This window comes from Aulostomus chinensis, chromosome 21 (genome assembly GCF_037954235.1).
Source record: "Aulostomus chinensis isolate RoL2024-O1b breed Wild chromosome 21, RoL_Achi_v1.0, whole genome shotgun sequence".
Classification (NCBI taxonomy): Eukaryota; Metazoa; Chordata; class Actinopteri; order Syngnathiformes; family Aulostomidae; genus Aulostomus; species Aulostomus chinensis.
In genome coordinates this window covers 19816708-19843342 of record NC_141340.1, presented here as the reverse complement: position 1 = coordinate 19843342, position 26635 = coordinate 19816708, and the positions used below count along the sequence as shown (strand labels likewise).

The 26635-nt window shown below is 44.9% G+C and overlaps 1 protein-coding gene across 1 annotated transcript; it reads left to right on the top strand.

The window, feature by feature from the left end:
* Positions 1 to 6321: 6321 nt before the first annotated feature.
* LOC147242000 (uncharacterized) lies at positions 6322 to 23299 on the top strand. The gene is made up of 8 exons (XM_086192379.1): positions 6322 to 6375; positions 10244 to 10607; positions 11485 to 11510; positions 11898 to 11952; positions 15856 to 17513; positions 19183 to 19297; positions 21866 to 21909; positions 23192 to 23299. Exons 1-8 carry the CDS (start codon positions 6322 to 6324, stop codon positions 23297 to 23299), a joined length of 2424 nt encoding a protein of 807 aa, XP_086048505.1.
* Positions 23300 to 26635: the final 3336 nt, after the last annotated feature.

Here is a 26635-nt window from a genome sequence, read left to right as displayed (position 1 = left end):
GTGGCATGTTTGTTGAAGCGGTAATTAACTGATGAATTAAGGAAGGCGCGGCCAGTCTTTGCTCCCAGGTCATACGATGGAGTTAGAAAGTCCTGAATAAATCTGGAGTTCCATGATTTCCTTGCAGTTCATGTTTTGTCCTTTTGGCAATGGAGTCTGGAACAAGAGCGAGATGAACCTCCAAATATCAACAGTTTGTATTGCAGCCGATGTCAAGTCATATTTTGAGGAAGCTCAACCTTGTGTTTGGTTCCATGGTGTAATGGTGAGCACCCTGGACTCTGAATTCAGTGATCCCAGTTCAAGTCTCAGTGGGACTTTCCTGTCTGGAATGTGTCCCATGTAACACACTGTTTAAGAGATTTTATGTGGTTCTGGTTCATTTCTTATCCTTTAGGAAAATGAAATTAATTTCTTACTGCCATGAACACAGACTGTGTTTTTAATGTTAACAACAAATGCAACAACTTAGAAGCCAGCAGCTCCTGTGGAAAAAACGTCGACTTTGTCAGTGAATGAATTCATTTCATATTGCAGTCTGCATCTTTAAGTTACTGTCAGGATGGCCGAGCGGTCTAAGGTGCTGCGTTCAGGTTGCAGTCTCTTCTGGAGCCATGGGTTTGAATCCCACTTCTGACAAAGGACATTTTCTCCACATTCCTATGCAGCCACAATGGAAAATTCCAAACCTAGTTGAAGCTGCTCTGTACTGATGGGAGTGAGTGGGTTTAACTGGCAACAGAGGAGGCAAATGAGCTTCCCTGTGACGTTCCAACCTCCAACATAGAGCAGCCACCAAACAATTCAAATGTTGGCTCAAAGTCAACTGAAGAAATGTATTTTCTTCTGAAACATATTTGTGTTCATCTTTCAATTGGCATTTTGTCCATTAACTTCATAATCAGAGTCTCCATCTCATCACGACTCAAGTTTGGGTTCTGTGTTGGTGGTAAAATATCCTTACACTCACCCAGGCACCTCACTAGTCTGCACACAGAAATGCATATTTTACGAGTTTAAAGAGTTACCCAAGTAGTTTTAGAAAAAAAAAACAGGTTGTTAGGTCCTGTAAAGGCCACAGTTTAGGTTGTAACACTTCTTTTTTCATTGGCTGCTTGACGTCTCAGTCAGAACATCTAAGATGACAAGCTGAATGTCTGGATTTCTTCCTGACATCATCAGGATCTCAGAAATTTCAATTGAAAAAAAGGATTCAGTCAGATGGGAGTTAGAATTTGGAGACCAAAGGAAGAACCCCCAAATTCAGGACCCTGAGATCAAAGTGAACGCTCTGATCTCAGAGGTCTGGGATATTTCCCAACCTTATGGCCCCTCAAATAAGAGCCCTGTGTCACTGTCTAAAAGTTTAAAACACATTTTTGTGAAAATTAAATCCAGAGAACCACTGTAGTCCCTCGTACATGATTAGTGCCATAGTTTGTCTCCCTCATTTAGTCTTCAGACAGGTTCCATGGTGGAATGGTTAGCACTCTGTACTTTGAGTCCACTGGTCAGAGCTCAAATCTCAGTGGAGCCTCCAGCAGGTCTCTGACAGGCTTTGAAAGAGGAGTTGCATTTGTCTGTGGCTGCTAACTACAGTGCAAGACACCATCAACAAGTGATGTTTAGAAACTCTCAGTTCCTTCATGTTGAAGAGAAAACCCGGCCTCTGTTCTTACTGTCTATAATTCAGGCCTGAGCCCAAAGGGAGGAACTTTGGGGCAAAGACCCAACTGTTTTTGCAACGTTTGTTTCTTTTTTCCACTTTTGCCACTTTGCCACAAAAACTTTAAACCATAATTTGACCCCCCAAAAACTCACCAAATTTGGCACACACATCCGGTCCGGCAGAAAATTTTATAAAATTTCAAAATTAACCCCCCAAATGCCAAATTGTGCTCCACAGCGCCTACATCCTACATCTCTAAAAATGCATTCTACAGCCCACCACATCCCCTAGGAATGTCGTAGAGACATGGAACCAAAACTCCATTATTCGTCTCATCAAGACCGACTAATGATATGGAGACACTTGTGACCTACATCCAACAGGAACTCCACAATGTGGACATGAAAGGACAATTTTGTTCCTATTTTGGACCCCCAAAAAAACGCTATCTCCTCCCAGGGCGTTCATGGTATCGACTTCAAAATTGAACACGACTCATGACACTGTGCGAAATAAAAGCCAGAAAACTTTGTCATAACTCTGACAGTTTAGATTTTAAAAGACCTCAAAGTCCAGGACCCACTTTTCACTCTACAATGGAACCCTATGGGGAGGCTGTCTCCTCAGACTCACATAGCCTCAAACAGACGTTTCTCACGTCCACACTTGAAGTCGCTCCACTTCACACATAACATCACTACATTCCTGACAAAAATCCCTTCTAAAATATATTACATTCAACTGTTGAACACAGTCTGGGAATTTATGAGCATTTTTCAAACAACAAACTCTCAAAAAATCCTCCTCTCCTCTCCACTCTGACAGTGGTGGCAGAGAGGGGGGGGGGTTCTTAAAGGCACAGCTCTCAGTTCTGACTCACATTTTGTATCACACTGAGGCTTCTATCTCCTGAACTACAAGCCCCACCATTCTCATAAAATACATCATTGGATTCAGGACGACTCCTGCTACTCAGCTGCAGTGGACGGGAGGAGGCTCAGGCCCGAACAACGCTGTCTCCAGGTTAAATTCAGACCTCAGTTTTGTCCTGGTTGAGCTGGAGAAAGTTCTCTGCCATCCATGACAGGTAAATGGACATCAACTGGTTCTGAGTCATCAGGAGACACGGCGATGTGAAAAGAAAAGAATCGCTGCTAGCTTGACAAATAACTGCACAAACTAGGTTCAAGCCTGGACTTTGGACACTGGTATCTGCAACAACTCCCATCAACTCTTAATCTAGCATCTCTGCTGTGTGTCCAGCTATTTTAAAGAACATTTGACAGACCTGTGGAGCAGTGAGGACAGACATGAGTTGATCCACATGATCCACTGAAGCGCGATTTTACACTGCCACTGAGGTCACCAACATGAGCTGGAGTTGGGAATCTTTCATTGAACCTGGTATCACAGCGACGCCTACTGCTGCAAAATGGAACAGCAGCATTGAACCCAAGTACAGGATTTGAGGGAGACTGATGGTCGCTGTTTGGGTTTTAGAAAAATAAGGAGGGTGTGGGTTCAAGCTGGATTCTCAGAGACTATGGATTTGGCTGACTTGCCGGTGCTTGTCCGAAAGATGATAAAACATGTTAAACAGCCTTTCATTTTATGAGTTCCATGTAATACAGGCTTGAACAGAAAACGCTAAAATCCGAGGTGAAATGTGAAATGTGTGTGACCAACCGGATTTGGTCCCAATATGTTATACAGACCTTAAGCCGAAGGCGCCAAATACATAAGTCAAATCAGAACTGGACCAATTCTGGGTCTGCTGTGGTGCTGATGTGTTATCAGGATGCGGACCGTTTTTGGGCCATCATGCGTCTAAACACTGGTCCAGATCTGGCATCCGGATCTGGGCCGGACTTCATAGTGGAATCAGATCTGACCCAGTCACCTTTTGCTATCTGGGTGTCATCCAGTCACGTCAGTGATCTCACTTGGCAGGACTGTCATTGCTGTCACATTAAATAAAAGAACTCAGACTCCACATGTGGCTCCATGATAACTGAGGGACCTCTGGTTGGAGGCTGGACGATTATGTTTGGACTTGAAGGAAAACTCCAGGTCCAAATTCCATTGTGTTCACATTTCAAGTCCCACAATAAGAAGTAGCTGAATCTGACAGGTGAAGGTTTGGAATCACAAGATGGTGATGTTTTCTTGACTTGATGCTCTGAATGTCAGGGTAGATGACAGCTTCTTCTGCTGCTGCATCTGAGTGGCTATGATTTGAGGTTTTACCCCCCAAGGTTGTCTGGTTCCAGGTGAAATTTAAAATTCCTGTCCCCAACCTTGGCTGTTCTGAAACTCTTCTCCTGAATCACTCGTGAGTTCATGTTAACAGCTGGAAATGAGCAGCAGCAAGAAAAAATACCAGTGCCAACTAGATCAACTTAATGGCTGCTAACAGCCTCAGAAACTTGATTTCCTTCAATCTAGAGCCAAGAAGGCTCTCACCTGTGGTTCTCCTCCAGGAGGGTCCAGGTTCTGCCATTGTGGCTCCTTGTGCCACTGCCAGAGAGCCTCAGCTGCACACTGCAACACTTCAACAGGAGATTTACATTCCTTCAAATGTCCTGACATCTGATTCCAATGGTTCTGTTCCATATTTATATTCTAAAATTAATCACACAATGAAAGTTGCCAGTGTTGGTTTAAGCAAGAGAACAAGCTAAGAGATTTTAAGATCAACACCCAAGGTGGGGCTTGAACCCACCACCCTGAGACTAAGAGTCTCATGCTCTACTGACTGAGGTCGTCAGGCCAGGGCTTCCTTGTTCTACAGCATGAAGTGATCAGAGTGAGAGACGTTTGCTGCTCAGAAGCTCTTCATCAGACTGAGAAAGAAAAGAACAGCGCCATCTTTAAAACAAGAGATCACTCTAGTCAGACACATTCTCTATGATGCTGCTGAGCCTGAAGGTAGGATGAATAAAGGAGTGTCTGAGAGAGCTTCAACAGACAAACTGTCCAGTTTGACAACAAACACTAGTCAGTATTGATGTTGCTGCTGTGCCCCGGATTCAAACCAGGGTTGCTGCATCCACAACACAGAGTACTGACCACTATAGGAACAGGGCCTCCTCAACAGCAGCTTGAGCTGCTATGTCTTTGTCTCATTGAGAGATCAAAGACAATTTGTGTCCACAAAGAAATGCATTGAGAAATCAAGGTGACATCAAAGAAAGAATTCAAAGATCAAACGCAAAACTCTGACATCAAAGGTTGAATTTCCCCAAGCTTCCATTTTACCTCAGACCCTCTTTAATATCTACACTATATTATATACTATATATTATCTATATACTGCCACTTGTCATCAGGAGACCTAGTCTTAATGTCCTCAGTTCTGCTGATGTCACACAGCTGGACATCGCCGTGTCTCCTGATGAATCAGGACCAGTTGATGTCCTTCTACCTGCATTTAGAGATCCGATCATGGAGGGAAGAGAGCTTTCTCAGCTCAACCAGGAAAATCTGAGGTCTTAATTATTGGTCCCTTTGATTCAGGTCTTAGTTTTGAACCTCTCATCAGAAACTGAACCAAACCAGCATTTTATCATCCTAAGAATGTTGTAGGAGTCCAGCTGTCATCATGACAAGGATGGATTCTGATTGTGACCCAACGACTCAGGTCCTGGACAACAGCAGACCTCTCAACACCTGCAGCATTTTTTCAGCTCCACACAAACCCAACATTCACTGAGTCCTGCATCATCTGGGCATCAAAAGCAGATCAGACCTGCTGCAGCTCAGAGACCTCAGCCATTTTTAGAACGTCCCCTTCACATGATTTTCACTCAGAAACAATAGAATTGTCAAATACCACAACAGTTTTCAGCTCGGTGGTAAACAGTATTTCAACTTCCAGTCCACTGTGTACTGGCAGTGACTGATGTGTACGATATGCAGTAGTACTAATCAAGTACAGCCCTAACTGATACTTTATCTCCAATGATAGGAAGGATAATAATGTTGAAATGGACCCAGCAGGAATAGAATCTCTAGTCATGTCACCTTTACTGAGCAGCACTCAGTTATTTTCAGGAAACACCAGACATTTTTACCACATGTCAATGAAGTAGTCAGCAAAATGAATATGACACTAAACAGTAGTTGAGGGAGAGCAGAGTTGGAAATAAGACATTACTGTGAGGGAATGAATCTCTAAATGTTACAGAGTTGTTTCACTTGAAGAAATCAGATTTGGGAGGTAAATCCTTCAAATTTTCATCCATTTTTATTTTGGCCAAATAAAAAAATAATGTGTTCTACTTGGGCAGGATATTGTTTTCTAACTTCAAGCCTAAATTTAGATTGATTGTTAAAATTGTTCACCTCACCTTTGTAAGCACCAGGTTTTGTATTGATGATGTCATTGTTATTGCCTTTCTGATTCTTTCCATTCATAAAATCAAATCTAGACGTTAGCTAGCCGCTCTTGCAGGGTTCCATCAGCTTCAGGTTTGACCATAGGTAGCTTAGCTAACTGCTAACCAGTTAACGTTTAGTTCAGACAAAGAATGTGGGTTGATAGTTCTTCATACACAGTCTTTGGTTTCAGATGGAGCCTCAACTGAGACTCCTAGTTCAGATGATGGGTTTGTTTGCTTTCAGGTTGCCACCTTTAGGAATGAAAATCAGGGATGCCCACCACGGCTCCTTATGGCCTTGATCACCAGGGGCCTGACTCCCATGAGGTGGGTGCCCACAGCAGTGTTAAGCAATTCCTCCTCCTTAAAGCTTGAAGTGCTTCATTACCAGTAAACGCATTCTTTATTGTGCAACACTGAACTGCACAATGAACTTTTAAAATAGAAACTCAATAAATGAGAACTTGGCTACACGGTGGTGCAGTGGTTAGCACTGTTACCTCTCAGCAAGAAGGTTCTGGGTTTGAGTCCCGGCTCAGGCACGGGATCTTTCTGTGTGGAGTTTGCATGTTCTCCCCATGTCTGTGTGGGTTCTCTCCGGGTACTCCGGCTTCTTCCCACCATCCAAAGACATGCAATTGGGGACTAGGCTGATTGGATTCTCTAAATTGACCGTAGGTATGAATGTGAGTGTGAATGGTTGTTTGTCTCTCTATGTTGGCCCTGCGACGGACTGGCGACTTGTCCAGGGTGAACCCTGCCTCTCGCCTGTTGACGCTGGGATAGGCTCCAGCCCCCCCCCCCCCCCCCCCGTTACCCTTAATGTGTAGGAATAAGCGGAAGACGATGGATGGATAAATGAGAACTTGATGTGACTTAAGAGCATAACTGTTCTTGCTCTAAGAGGCCTCTCTTAGAGAGGAAAAGAGAACAACAAAGCACAACAACACTTGTAAACATGGATGTCTGCTGATTCTATAATGCAGACAACAAGGAAGTGTAAACCATGGTTCCTTCCCTCCACAGTCCTGGTTCATCAGAAACTCTTCTGTTTCTCTTCTCTGTGGAGTCGTCCAGATTTCAACAATCAACAGGTTTCCCTCCCTTCTTTTTCCAAGTCGACTTCTTGTTCCTCCTTGCAGCTCTGGGGAACTCCTGGTCTTTCAAAGCTCTGTTGGAAAACTCTGACCAGGATGGCTCAAAGCTGAGAGTGATCACTCCTTTGAGCTCCATGGAGCTCCTGTTCCTGCTGTCACTCCATTTGGGGGCCATTCTTGAAAAAACCCTTTGCACATATTCAGGGGATGCTGGGATGCTCAAGATGTGATGCTGATGATAGATCAGCGCCATGTGTGGGTGGAGCCAAGAGAGAGTAAAAAGACTGTGAGACAGAAATCAGGGCTTCTTCTCCTCCACCCTTAAGGTGTTAGACTCAAGTCTCAGCTCTGATTCTGGATCTGTACGCTGTGTGCCAACATAAATATGATTGGACCACAGACGTTGATGAGTATTTAGTTAACCTCTCCACTGAGGTGGAACCATCCTGAGAAGAAGGAGAGGCAACAACTCCTCCTCCAACACTTAACTGTGTTGTGAACAATCTGCAATTCCAGGGAGGGACAGTGTTCAGGAAGCTGCTGAAGGGTTTTCTTGTTGGACTCACGTCTCCATTTGAGACGTCAGTTTCTGTCAGTAACACTTAGCAGTCATTAAGAGGGCCAAAGCCACCGCGCTGGTCGCTACACGTCATGTGCAGAGCCCTGGTCGTTTGTCAGCCCAAGAATTTCTCTTCAGCCGTGTTGAGGTCTTCATGCTGTGATGATGCAGGTTGTCTCTTATTTTCTTCTTAAAAAAGTGAATGATTTCATGTAAAATAATTCATGTTAGATCTATTTTTTAAAATGATCATCTTTTTATTACTGTATTCTCTTCTCGTCTTCCATTGATAACTTGATGATCTAAACTTGATATTTAGAAAATCCAGCAGCACTAAACCAGAAAATGCCACCCTATCATTTCAACTTTGTCAAAACAAGTACAAATGAACATGTTGACTTTTTTCTATTCAGACAATCCTTCCCTGTAGGGCTGGTGGCGTAAAGGAGAACACGTCTGACTTGGGATCAGAAGATTCTAGGTTCACCTCCTGGCCAGCTTGGTTGGAACTTCATACTCCAGTATGACCTTTGATAAAAGTCACTGAACTCCTCCAAGGTGGCCTCCCTTTGCTGCTTGTTACAACCCTAAAGATGCAGCCTGGGGGTAAAGTACCAAGGCTGGCCTGCCATTTATTAGAGGCAGCAGAGGAGGCAGCAAAAGAAAGAAAGAAAACCAAACTGAGGCTCTCAGGCCCGCACACGTCCATAGAAAAGAGAACCAAGTTTACACGCCTGGCTCTCCCACAGAGCGGCGACCATCAGCTTTTAGTAGCTTTCAACATCAGAACAACAAGCACACTGGGCAGGTCTGCGTATGGGGGAGATACAGACTGCTACCAGTGAAGCACTGACGGTTCCTTTAACATGGAGAGGGGATGGAGGCGGCCCAGGTGATCAGTGAGTAGCACACAGCTGGAGCAGGGGAAACACGGTGGAGGCAGAGCACAGCCGAGGAAATCCCAGTGATGTCACAGGCATCCCTCTTCACCTGTCCAGCAGGCAACAGGTGATGAGGCGGCGGAAACAAAACAAAGCCAACAACCACCCCCCCCCCCCAAACACACACACACACAAAATGAACCCGGATCCTGGAATCTGTAACACCGCTGTAAACATGAACACATGAATGGATCCTGCTGCCTCTCACATGTTAAGCTGCACTTGACAGTGACAGCATGAACACAAAAAATCCCAGTGTCATCAACATTTCCTGTAAAATGAATGATAGAAGCTGTTGAATTCTTGGATCAGAACAAGGAGGAAGGAGCCCCGATGAAAGAGTGATGAGTCTTGATTTTGATTTGGTTCTTCACTCCTACAAGAAAGTGAAAGTGTCGGCTGGCTTGGAGCAACTGCCTGCTTCGGAGTGGGAGGAGCCCACTCTGGTTGGTGATAAGGAAGAGCTGGTTTGTCTCAACTATGGTTCTGGTACCAGAACAGATGTGGCAACAGGTTCAGAGCCTGTAACATATTGAACTCTTGTTCCAAAACCACTAGCAGGTGAATGTGATCGGGAAGTGCTACAAAGCTATGATAAATGGAAACACATCCAGAAGGAAGCAGGAAGAGGATGGGGTGTCCAGGATGAGGCCAGGACTTACAGGTTTGAATCCAACTTTATTTATAATGACAAAGATGAACACCTCAAGGAGGAAAGCCACTCCTTCCAGGACGACCATGTCCAAATCCTCGACAGAGAGGACAGATGGTTTGAAAGAGGAGTTAAAGAAGCCATCCACGTCAGGATAGAGAAACCATCTTTGAACAGAGGAGGTGGACTGCAACATTTCCTTTCACCTATTTACAACCAAGTCCTTTCAAAGCTTCACCAAAGAGTTCAGCTGAAAGACCCATGTGGAACGGCTGATGCCAGCACAGCCCATTAGCATCTGAGTGGTCGGTGAAACTCCCTAACGACCACCCCTGGAACTCCCTGACACCGCACAACGACTGTCGTTTGGGGAGGCCAGGTGAGTCTCGGGAGGGTCGTTTCCACCACAATAGCACTGACCACTCCCACATAGGTTTATAAGCTGGAGTTTCCACACTCTTCACTAGAACTGAAGAAGCCTCTCGGATGAGAGGTGAAACGTCTTCAAGATAAACTTACGTCCAGTTGACCAGATTTTACTTCGCTTCGATCTACGATGACCTGGATGAATGAGAACCTACACAGACGACAAAGATGAAGTTTACAACTTCAGGACAACCAGATGACATTAAATCTATGTGATGAACTGCAAAGAGAATCTGGAGAAACCTGTTTTCATGTTCTGTTTTCTTTTTGAAGAAGACCTGGTTATTGAAAAGAATCGAGGAGAGCGGAGGTTGACCACGTGATCCACACTCCAGTCCAGGTGATGGCGGTAATGAACCAAAAAGCTGGCTGACAACTGCCATTCAGAATCAGAAGCGGAAGAAGAAGAAGGAGGAGGAGTAGAAGAAGAATCCGAACGTTTTCAAATAGCAAGGAAAGAAGAAGTCCGTGAACCTCCAATCTTGGTCTTTGTCTACTGAAGGCTGAGTAGCGCAGGTAGAACCACAACTTGTGCACCGCGCAGCTGCTGCGTGTTCAGGAGCGGTTCCTCGCCACTGAAGACTTCCTGCTGCAGCTGGGAGAAGGAGACTCAGCGGCTTGGGTCCCGGTGCTCAGAGCGCTGCTCACCGAGCGGCTGGCGGCGGCCGCGGAGCAGATAGTGGCTCTGCTGGAGGAAACCGTGGCGGAGTACGAGCGGGAGAACCGCCGGCAGAGGTTGCTGCTCGATGCCATGATGAAGCCCCGAGTCAGGCTGGACAGAGCAGGTGAGTCCCCTCCCGGGACCTGCTGGGCCCCTAATTCAGCCCAGGAAGTAGAGCTGCAGAGGCCCTTCAGGCGCGGAGCAAATCCCTGTCCTGGGTCCTGTTAAGAAGCCCTGCCTTAACGATCAGTAGCAGCATGTTACCATTGAACTGAGTCACAACAAGACCTCGCCTGGGTGACGTTCACACTGGATCACCAACTACTGCTAACTTGTGTACCAGAATGTGAACCAGGCTCCAGCTGCAATGTTTCCAACATAAAAGGGAGGTTTTAGTAGCTCAGGAAACGAAGTCCAGGAAATGAAGCTGGAGCTTCATCAGACCAAGTGGTCCAGACCAGCGTGGGAACATCAGTTAGGCAAACTCCACCTGCAGGGGCCACAAAGAAGGTTTATAAAGGCAAAGGTGGTAAAATCTCATCCATAATCCCAGACTTGCTCAGTGCCCACTCAGATAAAGATGGTGTATAAAATCAACAAGTCAGTAAAAGTCAAAGAGCAGGCAGCACAACGTTGTTGGGACTTGTTCTGATGATTGAGCTCCATTCTACCACAATAATGGATCAGAGAAATGAGGAAAGCTATGGAGCAACTGAAGGTGGTTGCTGCCAGGCTGAAGACCATCAGACACATCAGTAGGATCAGGCAGCACAGGACTCAGTCAGCACACACACACACACGTCAGTGGTCTCTGTGTCTCCTGCAGCAAGTCACATGATATGCAAATGAGTCACGTCAGAATTCCCTAAAGTTACAGCAGCTTTAGCAGACAAAATACAAAGGCTAAACTCCTGCAGACACCAATGAAGCTCTGTTGTTTCATTTAAATGCAGTTTCAGTCCAAATCAGTGAGTCCAGAGCTGCTAGCTTGACAGCTAAACATGGAGCATCACAACACTTAGCAGGACCGTAGCTTTTTTTTAATCTCTTCTTTTTACTCCTCCCATTTCTTTCTCACCTGTCTTCATTCTTTTTGACAGTTTTCCACACTATCATCACGTTCAAGGCAAGTCAAGTCAATTTTATTTATTTAGCGCCAAATCACAACAATGTCAAATCATGACACTTTACAAGTGGAGCAGGTCCAGTATGTCACTCCTTCAATGAATCTACACCAACAATTCTCCATCAGCAAGCACATCCTGCAACAGCAGTGATGAAAATGTCGAGCAGATCCAGGATCAGTTGGGACAGCCTTCTGCTTTGACCAGTTGGGGGGAAAGAGAGCAGGGCAAAGAAAAAGATAAATAATGGAGGAAGACAGATATGCAGAAGGAAAGAGAGGGACAGAGACAAATAGAGAGAGAAAGGGAAGAGACTGATGGACAGACGGGGACGTGAGCAGGTGGAGCTACGGGTGGCAGCTTGAGCCTCTTCAGGTCTGCAGCCTCCTCCAGCAGCACCTGGGATCTGGGATGAGGGGAGAAGAAGAGGAGTTAGTGACACGTGTGAGTACGATTTTATGTATGACACATATAGGAGGACAGAGAGGAAAGAGGAGGAGAGTGAAGCCCAGTGCATCATGGGAGATCCCCCAGCAGTCTAAAGCTTGGTTAATGCTTCTACGTCACGGTGACAGCGTAACGATGGCGTACACCCTACGCCATGATTGAGCATTCGAAGTTCTGCATTGAGGGACGTGTTACTCTGCAATTCACCAACAAGGCGCTAGGGGGTGTGGCTGTGTCTTTGTATGGTATTGGGGGCTCTTGTCGAATTCCAAAACAAAATTATTTCGAACAGAAAGTCCAGTGTTTTTCTTTGAACGACTGTTTGCTTTCATGAATCAAACTGTAAACTTTGAACATGACAAACATGACTTCTTGTGGCCGTTTTCTTCCAGAGACGCCCATATTTGTCACGGAGGTTCTTCCACCTCTTCATGCATTCGGCAACCTCCTCTGAACGGACCAATCACAGTCCTTGACGTTCACATCACGATGCTCCAACACACTGATTTTTTTGGAGGTGCATGTCAGGCTACGGCGAAGGGTCCACGTAGGGGTCTGCGGCGTTGACGTAACGCAGAAGCATAAACCAGGCTTAAGCCTATAGCAGCATATCTAAGAGCCAGTTTAAGCAGTCCTAACTATGAGCTTGATCAAAAAGGAAGGTCTTTAGTTTGATCCTAAACATGGGGTGGGACTGAAACTGGGAGCCTTTTAACTGAAGGCTCTGGCTCCAATTCTACTTTTAGAAACTGTGTGTTCACACCAAACGTGAATGTGAATTTCGTGCCGCGTTATTCATGTGAATTTGACGCCAGATCATTTTAGTGTCCATTTGTGTCATTCGCTTGAGTATGCGTATTCGCTCACCTGCCCGAGCAGCAAGTATTTCTGGCAACTTTTTTTTCCGCCATTTCACCATGAATATTCAAAGAACTGTTGCGTTGTACCTGCTGTGGAAGTCTGAAATACGTCAGAAAACTAAATGCCGTCGTATCTGGGTTAACAGCACCATCTAGAGGCGAGCTCCTCCAGGGGCTGCGGTGGATAACTGCCGCTTCTAGTGGTATTTTCGGATGACGACTGGCCAGTTTGACGACCTGCTAGCTCGGATCGGTGACAGACTTTCACGAATGGACACCAGTTTATTCAACCGTTTCTTGTATTTTGGACATGTAGTGTCATATAGCACCGGGTTCCCACACATAGCCACAATCAACTTGTCCTCCATCTTCACAGTCAGCTGTGACGTCGAGACATCATCAACGCTGATTGGCTGTCGTAACGCGAATTTTTTGCCAAAGTTGAATATTTTCAACTTGTGCGAATGGCAAAAGTTCGCAACACGAATTTGCACATTCGCCTCATTCGCGCCGCCCGACTGAAAATTTGCGTCATTCGCAAGTTTGCATAGACTTTGAATGGAAACTGTTCGCACAAATGCTCAAATTCGCTCTCGGTGTGAACACACAGTAAGAACCACAAGTAACCCTGCACCCAGGGAGCGAAGGGTTCTAGCTGGATAATCAGGGACTGAGCTCTGTCAGGTATGAAGGAGCCTGACTTTGATGTGAGAAGGAGAATTTTAAATTCTATTCTAAATTTGATGAACTGAGATCAACCAAGTAAATATGACCTTAAACCAGTGTAGTGCAGTTCCTTTAATGCCAATGACAGGTTCCAGTCTCTGTAGCCATCTTTTATGGAATGTTGTGCTGATGGCCAAGCTGTCATCTCTGTTGAACACAGACCCCCACCCCATGCACAACACCCTGACAGCACTGGAGAGATCCTTCAGTGACAGAAACTGGAGAGAATCTGGAGAGAAGGAGCCTGAGTTTTTGTTGACGCTGCCTGGTTTCTGAATTGTACCAAGGTGCTTGTTTCCTTGGATTTATTGTTCTCTTCTTTAGTGGGGCAATTGTGTTCACAGTTGCTCTTAAGGTGCCTGCTGCACCATCGATAAAATGATCAATTTGGGAGGGACGAAGGTTGACATCAGTGTCCTCTGTAACAATGGGACATGACTCTGAATTTAGCGCCAATTGAATCACTTCCTTAAATCCAGCTACGGCCTGATCAGACAAACATCTGGAAACCACTGTTTTCCTGAGTGGAGTGTAGTTGATTAGAATAAATTCAAAAGTGATTAATTGATGGTCTGATAAAAGCACATTCTTTAGAAATTCATCTGGATGTTCAGCTTCAGTTCCATATGTTAGGACGAGGTGGAGGGTGTGGCTGTGACAGTGAGTCAGTTCATGGACAGACTGATGGAAACCAATTGAGTCTAGAAGAGAAAGAAATGAAGCACCCAGACTGTGGTTATCAACATCCACATGAATATTGAAGTCACCTACAATAATGACTTGATCTGATTTGAGAACTAAACTGGATATAAACTCTGAGAATTCAGATAAGATTTCAGAGTAAGGACCAGGAGGGCGGTACACAATGATAAAGAGTGGCTGTTGAGGTTTCCAGGCTGGAGGAGACAAACTGAGAATCAGGCTTTCAAATGAATTGCCATCTAAAAAGCTGACTGAGACTGATTGGAATGAGAGAAACAAAACTTATTGAATCAAATAGCCAATCAGATTTCAGTAAAAGTCTGTCATTCTCAGGTCAGACAGGACCAGGCAGGCTGTAAATACATGCAGACGACTGCCTCACTCAGCCTTGCCGTGTCGTGTGTGTGTGTGTGTGTGACAGGCTGGCCCAGTGTGTATGTTGCTTCTTTTGTGACATTAATATGTAGGCTGCTACGGTGCCACCTTGTTAAAAGACAATCGTGTATATTGGGAATTATAAAGTCCTAATTTAAAAAAAGAAGATTTTCCTTGGCGGCCTGGCTGGCTTGGGTTGGACTGGCCGCTCAAGAATTGTCCATTTGTCCCATTACAGACATTAACATTCCATCTAGTGAATGTGATTATGAATGGACAAAAGCATTCAGTGGAGGGGACCAATGACCTTTGACCTGGTTGACACAACGTCGATCCAAGCATCTGAAGCCAGCGTTTCTGTTCCCAGTTTGCTGACAGGTCATCAGTAGCAGGATGTCTCTTTTCATTTACACTGCGTGCACAATTATGAGGCAAGTTGTATTTTTGAGGATTCATTTTTTATTGAACAACAACAGTGCTCTCAATCAACCCAAAATGTTAAGAAACCTCAAACCTGAATATTCAAGGAAGTAAAATTGAGGTTTGGCTATCTTAGGAGAATATCTGTGTGCACAATTATTAGGTAACTATTAATGGGAAGAATTATGATGCAACTCAATGAAAAACAAAAATATTCCCATCTCACTTGTTTATTTTCATCTGTTAAAGTGATCATAATAAACAAACAACTCAAAATTTACAAATAAACATTTCTGACATTTCAAAAAAAAAAATCAGTGACCGATATAGCCACCCTTCTCTTCAATACCACTCAAAAGCCTTCCATCCATGGAGTATATGATCAACTTTTTGTGCAGCAGCAACCACAGCCTCTCAGACACTGTTCAGAGAGGTGGACTGTTTTCCTTCTCTGTAAATCTCTCGTTTTATCAGGGCCCACAAGTGCTCAATAGGGTTGAGGTCAGGTGAGGAAGGGGGCCATGTCATTATTCTTTCATCTTTAAGGCCTTTACTGGCGATATGGGGTGTTGATCTCCTTAGGCCACACCATCTCTCATTACACAAATGCATATGGCCTGGTATGATTAAATCCAATAGCCATTCAAGTTCCTAAAGCTTGGAGTTGGAAATTATGCATCAAAAGGACGATGTGGTCAAAATACTCACTTGCCTAATAATTGTGCACGCAGTGGAGTTGATTTCTGTTTCTGTCTGTTGCTCCACTATTTCAGAGTCAAATGAAGGGATTTCTGATGTTGCTGTTTGTTTCCTGCAGATGTGGAGCAGCTGCTGGTGATTAAAGAAGAGGTTCCCCCTGAGCTGCAGGACCCAGAGCCCCCACACATTAAAGAGGAGTGGGAGGAGCTCAGGATCAGTGAGGAGGGAGCACAGCTTCAAGGGCAGGAGGAGGCTGACATCACTCTGGTCCCTGTGAAGAGGGAAGGGGATGAAGAGAAACCTCAGTTCCCACAGCTTCATCAGAGTCTAACTGAGGAAAGCTTGAAAACAGAGTCTCTGACCAGCAGCCCAACTCATCATCTTAAAGCAGAAGCTGATGGAGAAGAGTGTGGAGGACCAGAACCAGCCAGCAAACTAGATCCAGATACACTTGTACAACCCCAGACTGATGACCAGATGTCAGACTCTTCTGAAGCTGATCCTGAAGTCAGTGAGAATGATTGGGTCAGGCCTGATAACACGGCCACCTCTGAGCACAAGGACCCCTTTTGCTCAAGGGGGAATTTGCCTCAGAAATTGAGACCAGGACAGGAAGCGGCACATTGCAGCTCAAAAGAGCAAAAACTGAAGACTGAAAGAGAATCAGAAATCAACAGGAACATGAACTTTGGTCCTTCTGAATCTCAGACAGAAGTGAGTGAGGATGAGCGTCCCTTTCGGTGCTCAACATGCAGTAAAGGTTTTAGTCACAGAAGTAGTTTGTATACACACATGAGAACGCATACTGGAGAGAAACCATTCCCATGCTCAGTGTGTGGCAAAAGATTTTCTGAAAAAAAATGTCTGAACAGACACATGAGAACACACACTGGGGAGAAGCCATTCCCCTGTTCAGTTTGTGGCACAAGGTTTGCAGAGAAAGAACGTCTGAAAAGACACATGAGAATGCACACTGGGGAGAAACCATTCCTCTGCTCAGATTGTGGCACAAGATTTTCAGAAAAGGGACACCTGAGGAGACACATGAGAACACACACTGGGGTGAAACCATTCCCGTGCTCAGTTTGTGGCACAAGATTTTCAGTTGAGGCATATGTAGAAACCCACATGAGAACGCACACTGGGGAGAAACCATTCCCGTGCTCAGTTTGTGGCACAAGATTTTCAGAGAAGGGATGTCTGAAAAGACACATGAGAACACACACTGGGGAGAAACCATTCCCGTGCTCAGTTTGCGGCACAAGATTTTCTGAAAAGAGAGGTCTCAACAGACACATGAGAACACACACTGGGGAGAAACCATTCCTCTGCTCATTTTGTGATAAAAGTTTTTCAGAAAAGGGTTACCTGAAACAACACTTGATAATGCATACTGGGGAGAAACCTTTCCCGTGCTCAGTTTGTGGCACAAGATATTCAGTTAAGGCACATTTAGAAACACACATGAGAACACACACTGGGGAGAAACCATTCCTCTGCTCAGTTTGTGGCACAAGATTTTCAGAGAAAGGATATCTGAAAAGACATATGAGAACACACACTGGGGAGAAACCATTCCCGTGCTCAGTTTGTGGCACAAGATTTTCAATTAAGGCACATGTAGAAACACACATGAGAACACACACTGGGGAGAAACCATTCCCGTGCTCAGTTTGTGGCACAAGATTTTCAGAGAAGGGATGTCTGAATCGACACATGAGAACACACACTGGGGAGAAACCATTTCCGTGCTCAGTTTGTGGCAGAAGATTTTCAGTTAAGGGACATCTGAAAAGCCACATGAGAATCCACACTAGGGAGAAGCCATTTGCCTAGACGTAACTCTGAAGCCATGACAAAATGTGGAAGACGCAGGTCGATAGCCAAATAATTAATGTATTTAACTAAAAACACACAACCAAAAATGAAATAGGAAAACAATGTCAGTTCAGTCACTGGTGTGTGTACATGGGTGTAAGGGAAGTGTAAGGAAGAGATGTTGGCTGCTGAAAATCAAAGTGGCAATGGATGAGGAGGAAGAGAGGCTCCCAACCAGCAAGGCGGGGTCTACATGTTGAGGCCCAGGCCCAGGTGCTTCCAACTAGGAGGAATGAACAGCTCCCCGCCCTCCTGCTACAACACCAGAAACATAATGGAAGCCATCAGTCAGGGACTGTAACCCCCCCCCCCCCCCTTTTAATTTTAGAGGCTAGGAAAAGACAAGAGGAGAACCAGAGAGAGGAAAACAGTTCACAATCAGTTACCACACTGAGGGAACTCTAGACAACGCCTCCACCACCACGTTGTCGGTCCCCTTCACGTTGCGAATATCCAGGCAGTATGACTGCAGGAACAGAGATCACCTGACTCGTCTCTTGTTGGGACATTGCAACGAATTAAGGAAGGTGAGAGGATTATGGTCAGTGTAGACAACGTGTCTACATGGAGAACAGTGATGAGAACACACTTCTGAAAGACATTATTCTTGCCGATCAGGAAATCTTGAGACGAGAAAGAGCAAGAGAAAACACATCAGGAAAGAAACACCATTAACCTGAAATAATGGAGCCACCATTGGATATGATGGTGTGAGGGCTGATCTTATTTCTTTGAGGTCACCATCAAAGATCCACTTGGCACAAATTACTGATCTTTATATTGATGTATTGATCCCTGATCAAACACTGCATTATCTTTTAGATGTGTGAAAATAAATGAGTGGGCGGAGTCTCTGATGTCAGTGATGTCATCCAGCCAATGGAGAAATTTGTGACAGCTGAAGCCTCTGGTGAAGTACCTTTCGTCGTAGTACACATGCAGTATACGCTCAGTACCGGCTCCTACACAGACACAGCGGGCGCTGCTTAAACAAATACGTGGTTCCTATGTGAGGGATTGGTTGGATTTCTGGTGTATCAGGACCAGGACTGAAGTCGGTCCCTGACCGTCCTGGAGAGGCGGCTGTAACACAGGATGAATTTTCACATTGAGGGTCTTCTTCTTCTACAGCTGAATTAAAGTGTAAACAGCCGTCTACACACCTTTAACTGTCCTTATAAAGTTTTCTTTTAATAAAGTTTCTGTACTCTTTCAAAGTTCTCAGTGCTGTTGTTTACATGTAGAGGCTCTACTTGTATCACCACTGAGGTGTTTACTATTTTGAGTGGATGTTGTTGTTATCATTTGTCTGTTTATCCGCTGCCCCCAGGACCTGCGTTGGGAGCTAATTAGCGGTATGCATCAAAACCTAGTTAGATATGGATGCTCTCAAACCAAATCCCTGCAATGGTTCGAAATAATAAAAATACCAGAACACACCTGAGGTTCCTTTTTAGCTGGAATTTTCCTTGAAGAGCTTTAAGAGTCAGGAGAAGGATTTTTAACTCTATTCTGGATTAGTGATGTGGTCTCTCCTCCTAGTTCCTGTGGCACAAGATTTTCAGAGAAGGGATGTCTGAAAAGACACATGAGAACACACACTGGGGAGAAACCATTCCCGTGCTCAGTTTGCGGCACAAGATTTTCTGACAAGAGAGGTCTCAACAGACACATGACTGAATGTATTTCTCAGTCATTGATGAGTAGGCCTATATTTATATATAATATATATTTATATATCCAGTGATTTCTGCCAGTGCTGTCTTTGTGCTGGGCTGGGCTCTAAAACCAGACTGAACATCCTCAAATCAACTCTTGTTATGGAGGAAGTCACACAGCTGATTAGCAGCTGCTTTCTCCAGGATTTTAGAGAGGAAGGGGAGGTTAGCTATCAGTCTGTAGTTGGCTAGAACCTCAGGGTCTAGAGGGGGCTTCTGAAGCAGTGGTTTAATGACAGCTACCTTAAAGGGCTGTGGTTCATATCCTGTTACTACAGACAGAGGAATCAGATTGAAGAAAGAAGAATCAATCTAAGAGACAGGATGAAGGTTTTGATGAGGTCATCATTGAATGAAGTTCTGTATTGTTAACTTGATAAAAGTGGTCGAAATAAATATCTGGTTTAACAGCAGTTTCTATGTTTACTGAGTTTACAGGTAAATTAGAATCTCTTGAGGGCAGCAGCTGATTAATTTGAGCCCTAATAGTTGATATTTTGTCATCAAAGAATCTCCTAAAGTCGTCTCTACTGAGAGCTGAAGGAATCCAGGGTCGACAGAGTCAGGACTCATGTCAGTTTAGCTCAGGTGCTGAAAGCAAACCTGGACTGTTTTTATGTTCCTCTGTTAGTGATGAATAATAGGAGGCTCTGGCTTTACTGAGGACCTTCTTCTACATTTGAAGACGATTCTGCCTCTTGTTTTAGTTGCCTGGTGATGGAATTCTACCACACAGCTGTTCTCTGTTGTTTAAGGATCTTTTTTAAAGGAGCAATGGAGTCTAGACTTGTTGGTAGTGAACCTGCAGTTTGATCTGCTGTGATATCAGCCTCCAAATGACTAAACTCAGAATCAGGGATCTCTGTTGTCATGTTTGTTGTAGGTCACTGTTCACGTACAACTTTGTGCTGCACATCACATCACATGTTGATGCCCACACAAGGGGTGTCTTTTTTAAAAGGAGGAATATTACGCCTCCGTTTCGCACGAACAAGACGGCAAATTCCCGCCTCTACCAGGCAGCAAATTTGGCACATTTTCTGTCTAAACAGGGCTGGAGAGAGATGGAGGTGAGGGAGGAGAGGAGACAGAGAGGTGGGGAAGAGGAGAGAGATAAAGACCAGACATAAAGTTTGCTGCTCCATTTTGAGTGTTGCTCTCCAACTTGCAGCTCAATAAAAACCTGTTCATCACATCAGTCCCATGTGGAGCTGCGTTGTTCCAACATTGAGCTCTCAGCTCATAGCAGTTGTACAATAAAGGTTTCAACACAACATTCCATTTGATCCATGAACAAAGCAGGCAGTGAGACCATGATGATGTCACATCTGGCCACTGTTCAGATGTCAGAGCTGAAAATGATACGATGCAATGTTCCCTTCAACAACAATCCAGCAGGGAGCCACCATGAAGACCTGAGGAGAAGCAAGGCAGCTCACCAAAGTCAGAACCTCCCAATCACTTCAACAAGATTTCTGTCCACTCACGTTCAACCAGACCGGCAGATCACCTGCATCCCCATTGCCTCACCACCAGAGGGCAGTAGAATATCAACTCTTGAGGCTCCCACTGAGGAATGAACGTCACCACTCGCAGACAGCTCTCCCTCCCTGACAGCATTTAAAAGGAGATGAATGATGGAATTATTAAAACTCCACCATTAACTGTTACTCAGGGCCGCTCCATTTACTGTGATTCTCTTTTATTGTTTTTCTTTGTTTTATTCAATCAAGTTGTTCCTCCTCTCTCTCTATCTGCTGCTCTATTGTCTCTCCCCTCATGTGATGTCTACTGTCTCCTCTTCCTTGATGACAGTAATTGTGAGGTCAGGCTGAGGTCTGTTCATCAGCCCTCCTCTGCTTTCTGAGCCATAAACAGTTTTTCTGAGTTGCTAAAACCCTGAAGTCCATCTTGAAGCCAAGTTCTCAGCAGCCTGAACACATTTACTGAACTGATCACTCTTTGGTGAAACCATCAACACGATTCTGAAGGACCTGAATGTCTTGATGCTGATGTCATTTTGCTTCCTCTGACATAGGCAGGTTTGGTCCGTTCTGTCACTATGACATCAGAGACTAAATTCTGAGATCAAAGAATAACAAATATCCTGAGTCCACGGTCCACTGGTTTATTTAAAGGCTCACTGCTCCTGGAGGAACATCCTTAGAACCCAACATTTATACACAAATCCAACATCTGATAATAGGACAGGTTTTGTTCTCTTAAGTGCATTTCAAACACACACACACACACACACACACTCACACACAAAAGATGAGAAGCACAGGATGTCTCAATCCCTCCTTCCCATCACAGAAAATCAAAGTGATCCAAAACTTGATGACAGAATTCTTTTTCCTCCTCCATCACCACGATGCCATAGACGGTCCATTACTGTTGCAGTGTAGTCAACATCATTACTTGTGTAAAAGAATCTTTGTCAGCTCTGCGTGTGTCTGGAGTGACGTCTCCAAGGACACTTGCTGACAGAACTACAGCATAAACATCAACATCTGTTTGTGTCTGTATCAGTACCTGAGAAACTCCACTATGACAGAAACTCGTTACCAAGGAAAGTAACTATTGTGTTACTGTTTTTTCTTTTAAGTTTAAAAATGTCATAGAATTTGTTTTTTTCTTTTTTAATTAAAATCCAGCTTTGGCTGTGTGGCTCCGTGTCCTTCTTTGATAGCAGAGCTCACCTTAACAGCACCTGCTTGCTATCATTATTTGCGGTGTCAACGTTGCTTCTGGCCACTGGTTTAGTAGAGGCGTGTGCCCTCAAGAGGGGCTTCATGAAACTGGAGTTGCTAACATTGGATGTTGACAGCCTCTTTGCTCTCGCTCTGGGACGACATAACCTACACTCAACATGTACATTATGACCTTTAACCTCCATGAAGTGAAAGTAGTGCCTATACCTCCATCTTGAAAATGCCGTCTTTCCCTGTAACCCCTGTGTTCTTAAGGTGGAATATTTGGGCATGGATTACAAAATGTAAACATATAAAATAATGTTATTGTGGTGTGTGAATACGCATTTTCTTGATTGGATTCAAGGAACACATCAACCATCTCTGATAGTTTGTGTGTGTGTGCTGCTACGTGCTGGGTTTGTGTGTGAACACCCGTCCACCCGATGTCTCTGGTTGGCTTAACAGGAAATCCTACTCTCTTTTAGCCAATCATCATTACTTAGGTGGTTATCTCGCCCCCTCCGCCTCCTCCCCCCTCACCAAAGGAGAAAAAAAACCACACGCATTTGCAGCTCCTGTGTCTGTGTGAGCCAAGTCAGATGACAGCTTCCATGACTAGCTTCAGTGACACGTAGGAACGGCGTCTTGGTAACAGTAATGGCGTTGTAACAATAGAGAAAGAAATTAGTCAGATTACCCGTTGCTGACAAAAGTAATGCCTTTAGTAACACTGTATATTTTAGTGCTGTTCTTCCCATCACTGCCCATGTTTAATGTTAAGACTGGCATTGGGATCACTCAGACTTTCTGAGAACTGGAGGAGGAAGTGCTCTCTGTTCTGTGTTTGTTCTGCTCAGTGGAGGAAGGAACCAAGGACCGGAGCTCTACGTTTTTGAGTTCTTACATCAGTGAAAAGACTTTCTGTGCTGAGGAGGAACCAAAGCTACTAAGGAGGATGACAGAGTTTGTCCTTGCAGGAGTCAGTGACTTAATAGTGACTAACAAAGGGTTGAACCTGAATGAGACGGTTACCCTTCAACATGGGGCCATGGCAGAGTGAACCAAGAACACTACAATGGGGAGAGAGTGGAGCCAACAATGGATTCACAGTTCATCACCTTCACCATTATGTGGACCACCTGATCACCTCTCCTATATCCAGTTTCAACCGCCAAATAACTCACTCCCTGACCAGGAATTGAACCCGGGCCATGGCGGTGAGAGCACCAAATCCTACCCACTGGCTAGGGACCATCAGGGACCACACTAAGCTGTCCAACAACAGAGACTATAAACAATGACTCAAGAACACAGGACTCTGTTGTCTCAGTTTGAGATACAGAGGGTCCACCAAGACCACCAGACACCTCAGCCTCCTAAAGACAGTCCACCCCAGGATCCTGCCCCCCCTCTGCTCCAACTCAGCCCTCCATTCATAACTGGCTTTGTCTCAGTCTCTTCACAATGCCAGTCACTAAAACACTGACAATGTGATGGGGGCTTCCTGTCTTTACTGCATTTTCTTCAAGGATCCCATCTGTCTTCTTTCTCTCTGTCTGTACTGGAGCGTGGTATCAGGCCCAGCTTGAATGGGTGACTGTGTCTGAGTGGGTCGAGGCTGGGCTGCAGGTATTGGGAGGTTAGAACCCATCCGTGAGGCTCCTGGTGGAGCGATCACCTGTGAGGGTCCAGGGACAGCAGGAAGCTGCACAGATGGTAAAAATATGGAGGGGAGACTGATGGTGCTGGAGCAGTGACAGGAAGTGTCTGGCATTTTGGTTCATCCTGTGAGATGACTTGAGGTTGTGGTTTTGCCTCCAGCTTCACCTCCTCATCAGTGTTCAAAAGGTTCAAAGGTGAAAAAATGGGATTCAACCAAACTGCTGGAATGAAGAGTTGGTACCATTGGCAGAGCTGCAGGGAGCTTGACAGGTCTCACCGTGGGTGAATTTGTTCCAGAGATCCTGCTGAGGTGGCTCCTTCTCCTGAGACCTTCATTAACATTTACTTCAGCAGGAACACACAAGAAGGTGTGATTGGTTCCTTTTCATCACCACTATGATGAGGTCACATGACACAGTTTGATTGCAAACTAATGAGTCTCAGTGTCTCAGATGTTCCTGGTTAGTAAAATAACTCTGTTTGGATTTCAGGTCATTTGCTAAGCAGCTGTCAGGTTCTGAGAACTGAACTAAAGCACATATGTGAAGCCTGCATGGTTACTAACCCTTATGTGATTGTGGTAGCGTTGACTTCAGGGAGGTGATGGTGTCTCATTCATCACCTCATTGGTGACAACGTGTCTCTGCTGTACTTGTGAGCTCCTACAATCATTGTGAAGCAGGACACCTTCCCCCCTTCACAGTGCACGGTGTTGGGGTGGAGAGCACCGAGCCTTGTGATGACAGCCTCCAGCAGCCTGTTGCAATCAGGCCACTGGGCAGGACGATGAGCCCCAATGAACCACCTGCCATTTACCATCCATCCATCTGTGCTCTAACACTTATCCTGTTAAGGGTTGGAGGGGTGGAGCCAATCCCAGCAGCTTTGGGGTGAGAGGAGGGGTTCACCCTGGACAGCCCATTGTAGGGCCGACACACAACCATTCACACTCACAGTCACACCTACAGTCAATTTAGAGTATCAATCAGCCTTGTCCCCTCTTGATGGCTTTGGACTGTGGGAGGAAGCTGGAGTACCAGAGAGAACCCACACAGGAACGGGGAGAACATGCAGACTCCACACAGAGAAAGATCCTGTGCCTGAGCTGTGGCTCAAACCCAGAACCGTGCATTGAGGCGACAGTGCTGACCACTGCACCACCATGCTGCCACCTGCCAGTTTCAACAGAGTAAATTATGTTCATATCAGGTTCTTATTTCGCTATGATTGTTAATCTCATCTCATTTTTACTGTCCTAAGTTCTCTATTTTGTCGTCTTGGTTCATGTTTTGGTTGTCAAAGTTAATTTTGAATATTTGTGGAAAGTTCACCTGCCCTCCTTACTTGAACAAAGACTTCCTTTAGTAACAAATTAAAAAGCTCAAGCTAAACTTCAGTCAGGACAACCATTCTTTCTCATTCTTAGGCCTCTGTTTTATGTGCATGACCGTCCTGTCTGTCACCTTTTGTGATGGAGACATCAGTTGATGACATCAGCAACGGTCCTCAAACTAACTGCCTCTGCCAGAAGTGAGCTGTCTTCTGTCTCAGGGGACACAGTCGGGTGGACCGGGGCGGATGAGGACCTGCTGCTTCCTTGCAATATTTCTAAATATTTCAGCTCTCAGTTTGCAACTGTATAGTGATGATGGGTCAGTTTAGAGCTGTCAATCAATGTTAAGAATTGATATTAGCATCTGTAGATTATTTTAGGAACACAAATACTTTTACTTCATTCTGAGGATGAGCAGACATTCAATATAATTTTCATTTCTTGGTCAAAGACTCCTACAAATCAGAGAGGATCTGGGCTGGATTGTTAAACTTCTGAGAGGGAAACATTCACTCTGGACTGGACTGAGAACGGAGCAGCCTCAGCTTCCTGGAGCCGGACTCGCCTCTGTGGTCGAAGGCTGTGTGGGCTGACATCACAGTGAAACTACTGAGATCACAGAGCCTTTGAGATCACAGGCTGAGTTCCTTTTTTTCCCTAAAATGAGGAAAAAAGTGTTGTGTCTTTATTTGTGTTTGCTGCATCAGTAAAACAGTGACTCTACCAGATGGGATGTAGCTCAGTGGTAGAGCACATGCTTTGCATGTATGAGGCCCCAGTTTCAATTCCCGGCATCTCCAGCTGGTCTTTTGGAGCCTTCATCTTATCAGCTAAATTGATCCTAAATGTGACAACAGTTGATAACAAACTACCTGAACAGAAACCAGTCTGTTGCATATCAAAGTATTTGTGTGTGACTGGTCGGCTGCCCAGGACTTCCCCTCCTCTGTAGAAATACTGTTGTCATGTTGTTCCCTGAGCACAGACAATGACTCATTGTTCTTTGTTCATTACTCGGTCTCTCCATGACTGCTGCAGCCCTACTGGCATACCTGTCAAGTTTTGAATTTGAAAATAAGGGAAATTTTCTGGTGATCGCCGCAAGCCATCCCACCACCCCAATTAAGCTCCAGTGTCCCTTACATCTTAAGACAGGTGTCCAAGATATCTAAAAACAACTTGTCAACCACTTACTAACTAAAATTAGGTGATCAGAATCTGATAGGCCTACCTTTGTTGACATTGAAATGCTGTGAAAATTCCTACATTATAATTTCCGGAAACATCTCAGCTACATACTTGTTGAAGTCATCGCAGAAAGTAAAAGCAACGTTGTTTTTGGCACACAGCATTGCCATTTTAACCTCCGCATTTGTGACCTGGTCTGCCTCCGTGGTATTTCTAGTCAGAAATACTGACATCGCCTGGGCATGATTCCGTGCCTCGAGCCCGCGCTTGTGCTTGGCGGATTTCTCATGCTGGCTGACATCATTCCTTCCTCCGTGGGAGACACTAAAGTCGCTATTACAAATCCTACAGAAAGCGTGGCTATCCCCCTTTCTGCTCCTCCTTAGAAAGGTAAATTCAGAGTTCCATTTATCAAGGTATTTA

Bases quoted from the DNA above. Each gene is read 5' to 3' on its own strand.
- LOC147242000 (XM_086192379.1), top strand. From the start codon at position 6,322: ATGCCCACCACGGCTCCTTATGGCCTTGATCACCAGGGGCCTGACTCC. The intron at 17,514-19,182 runs GTTAAGGGACAT...AGATTTTCAGAG, and splicing joins TTTGTGGCAGAAGATTTTCA to AAGGGATGTCTGAAAAGACA. The intron at 19,298-21,865 runs GTATTTCTCAGT...TGTCTGTATCAG, and splicing joins CAACAGACACATGACTGAAT to TACCTGAGAAACTCCACTAT.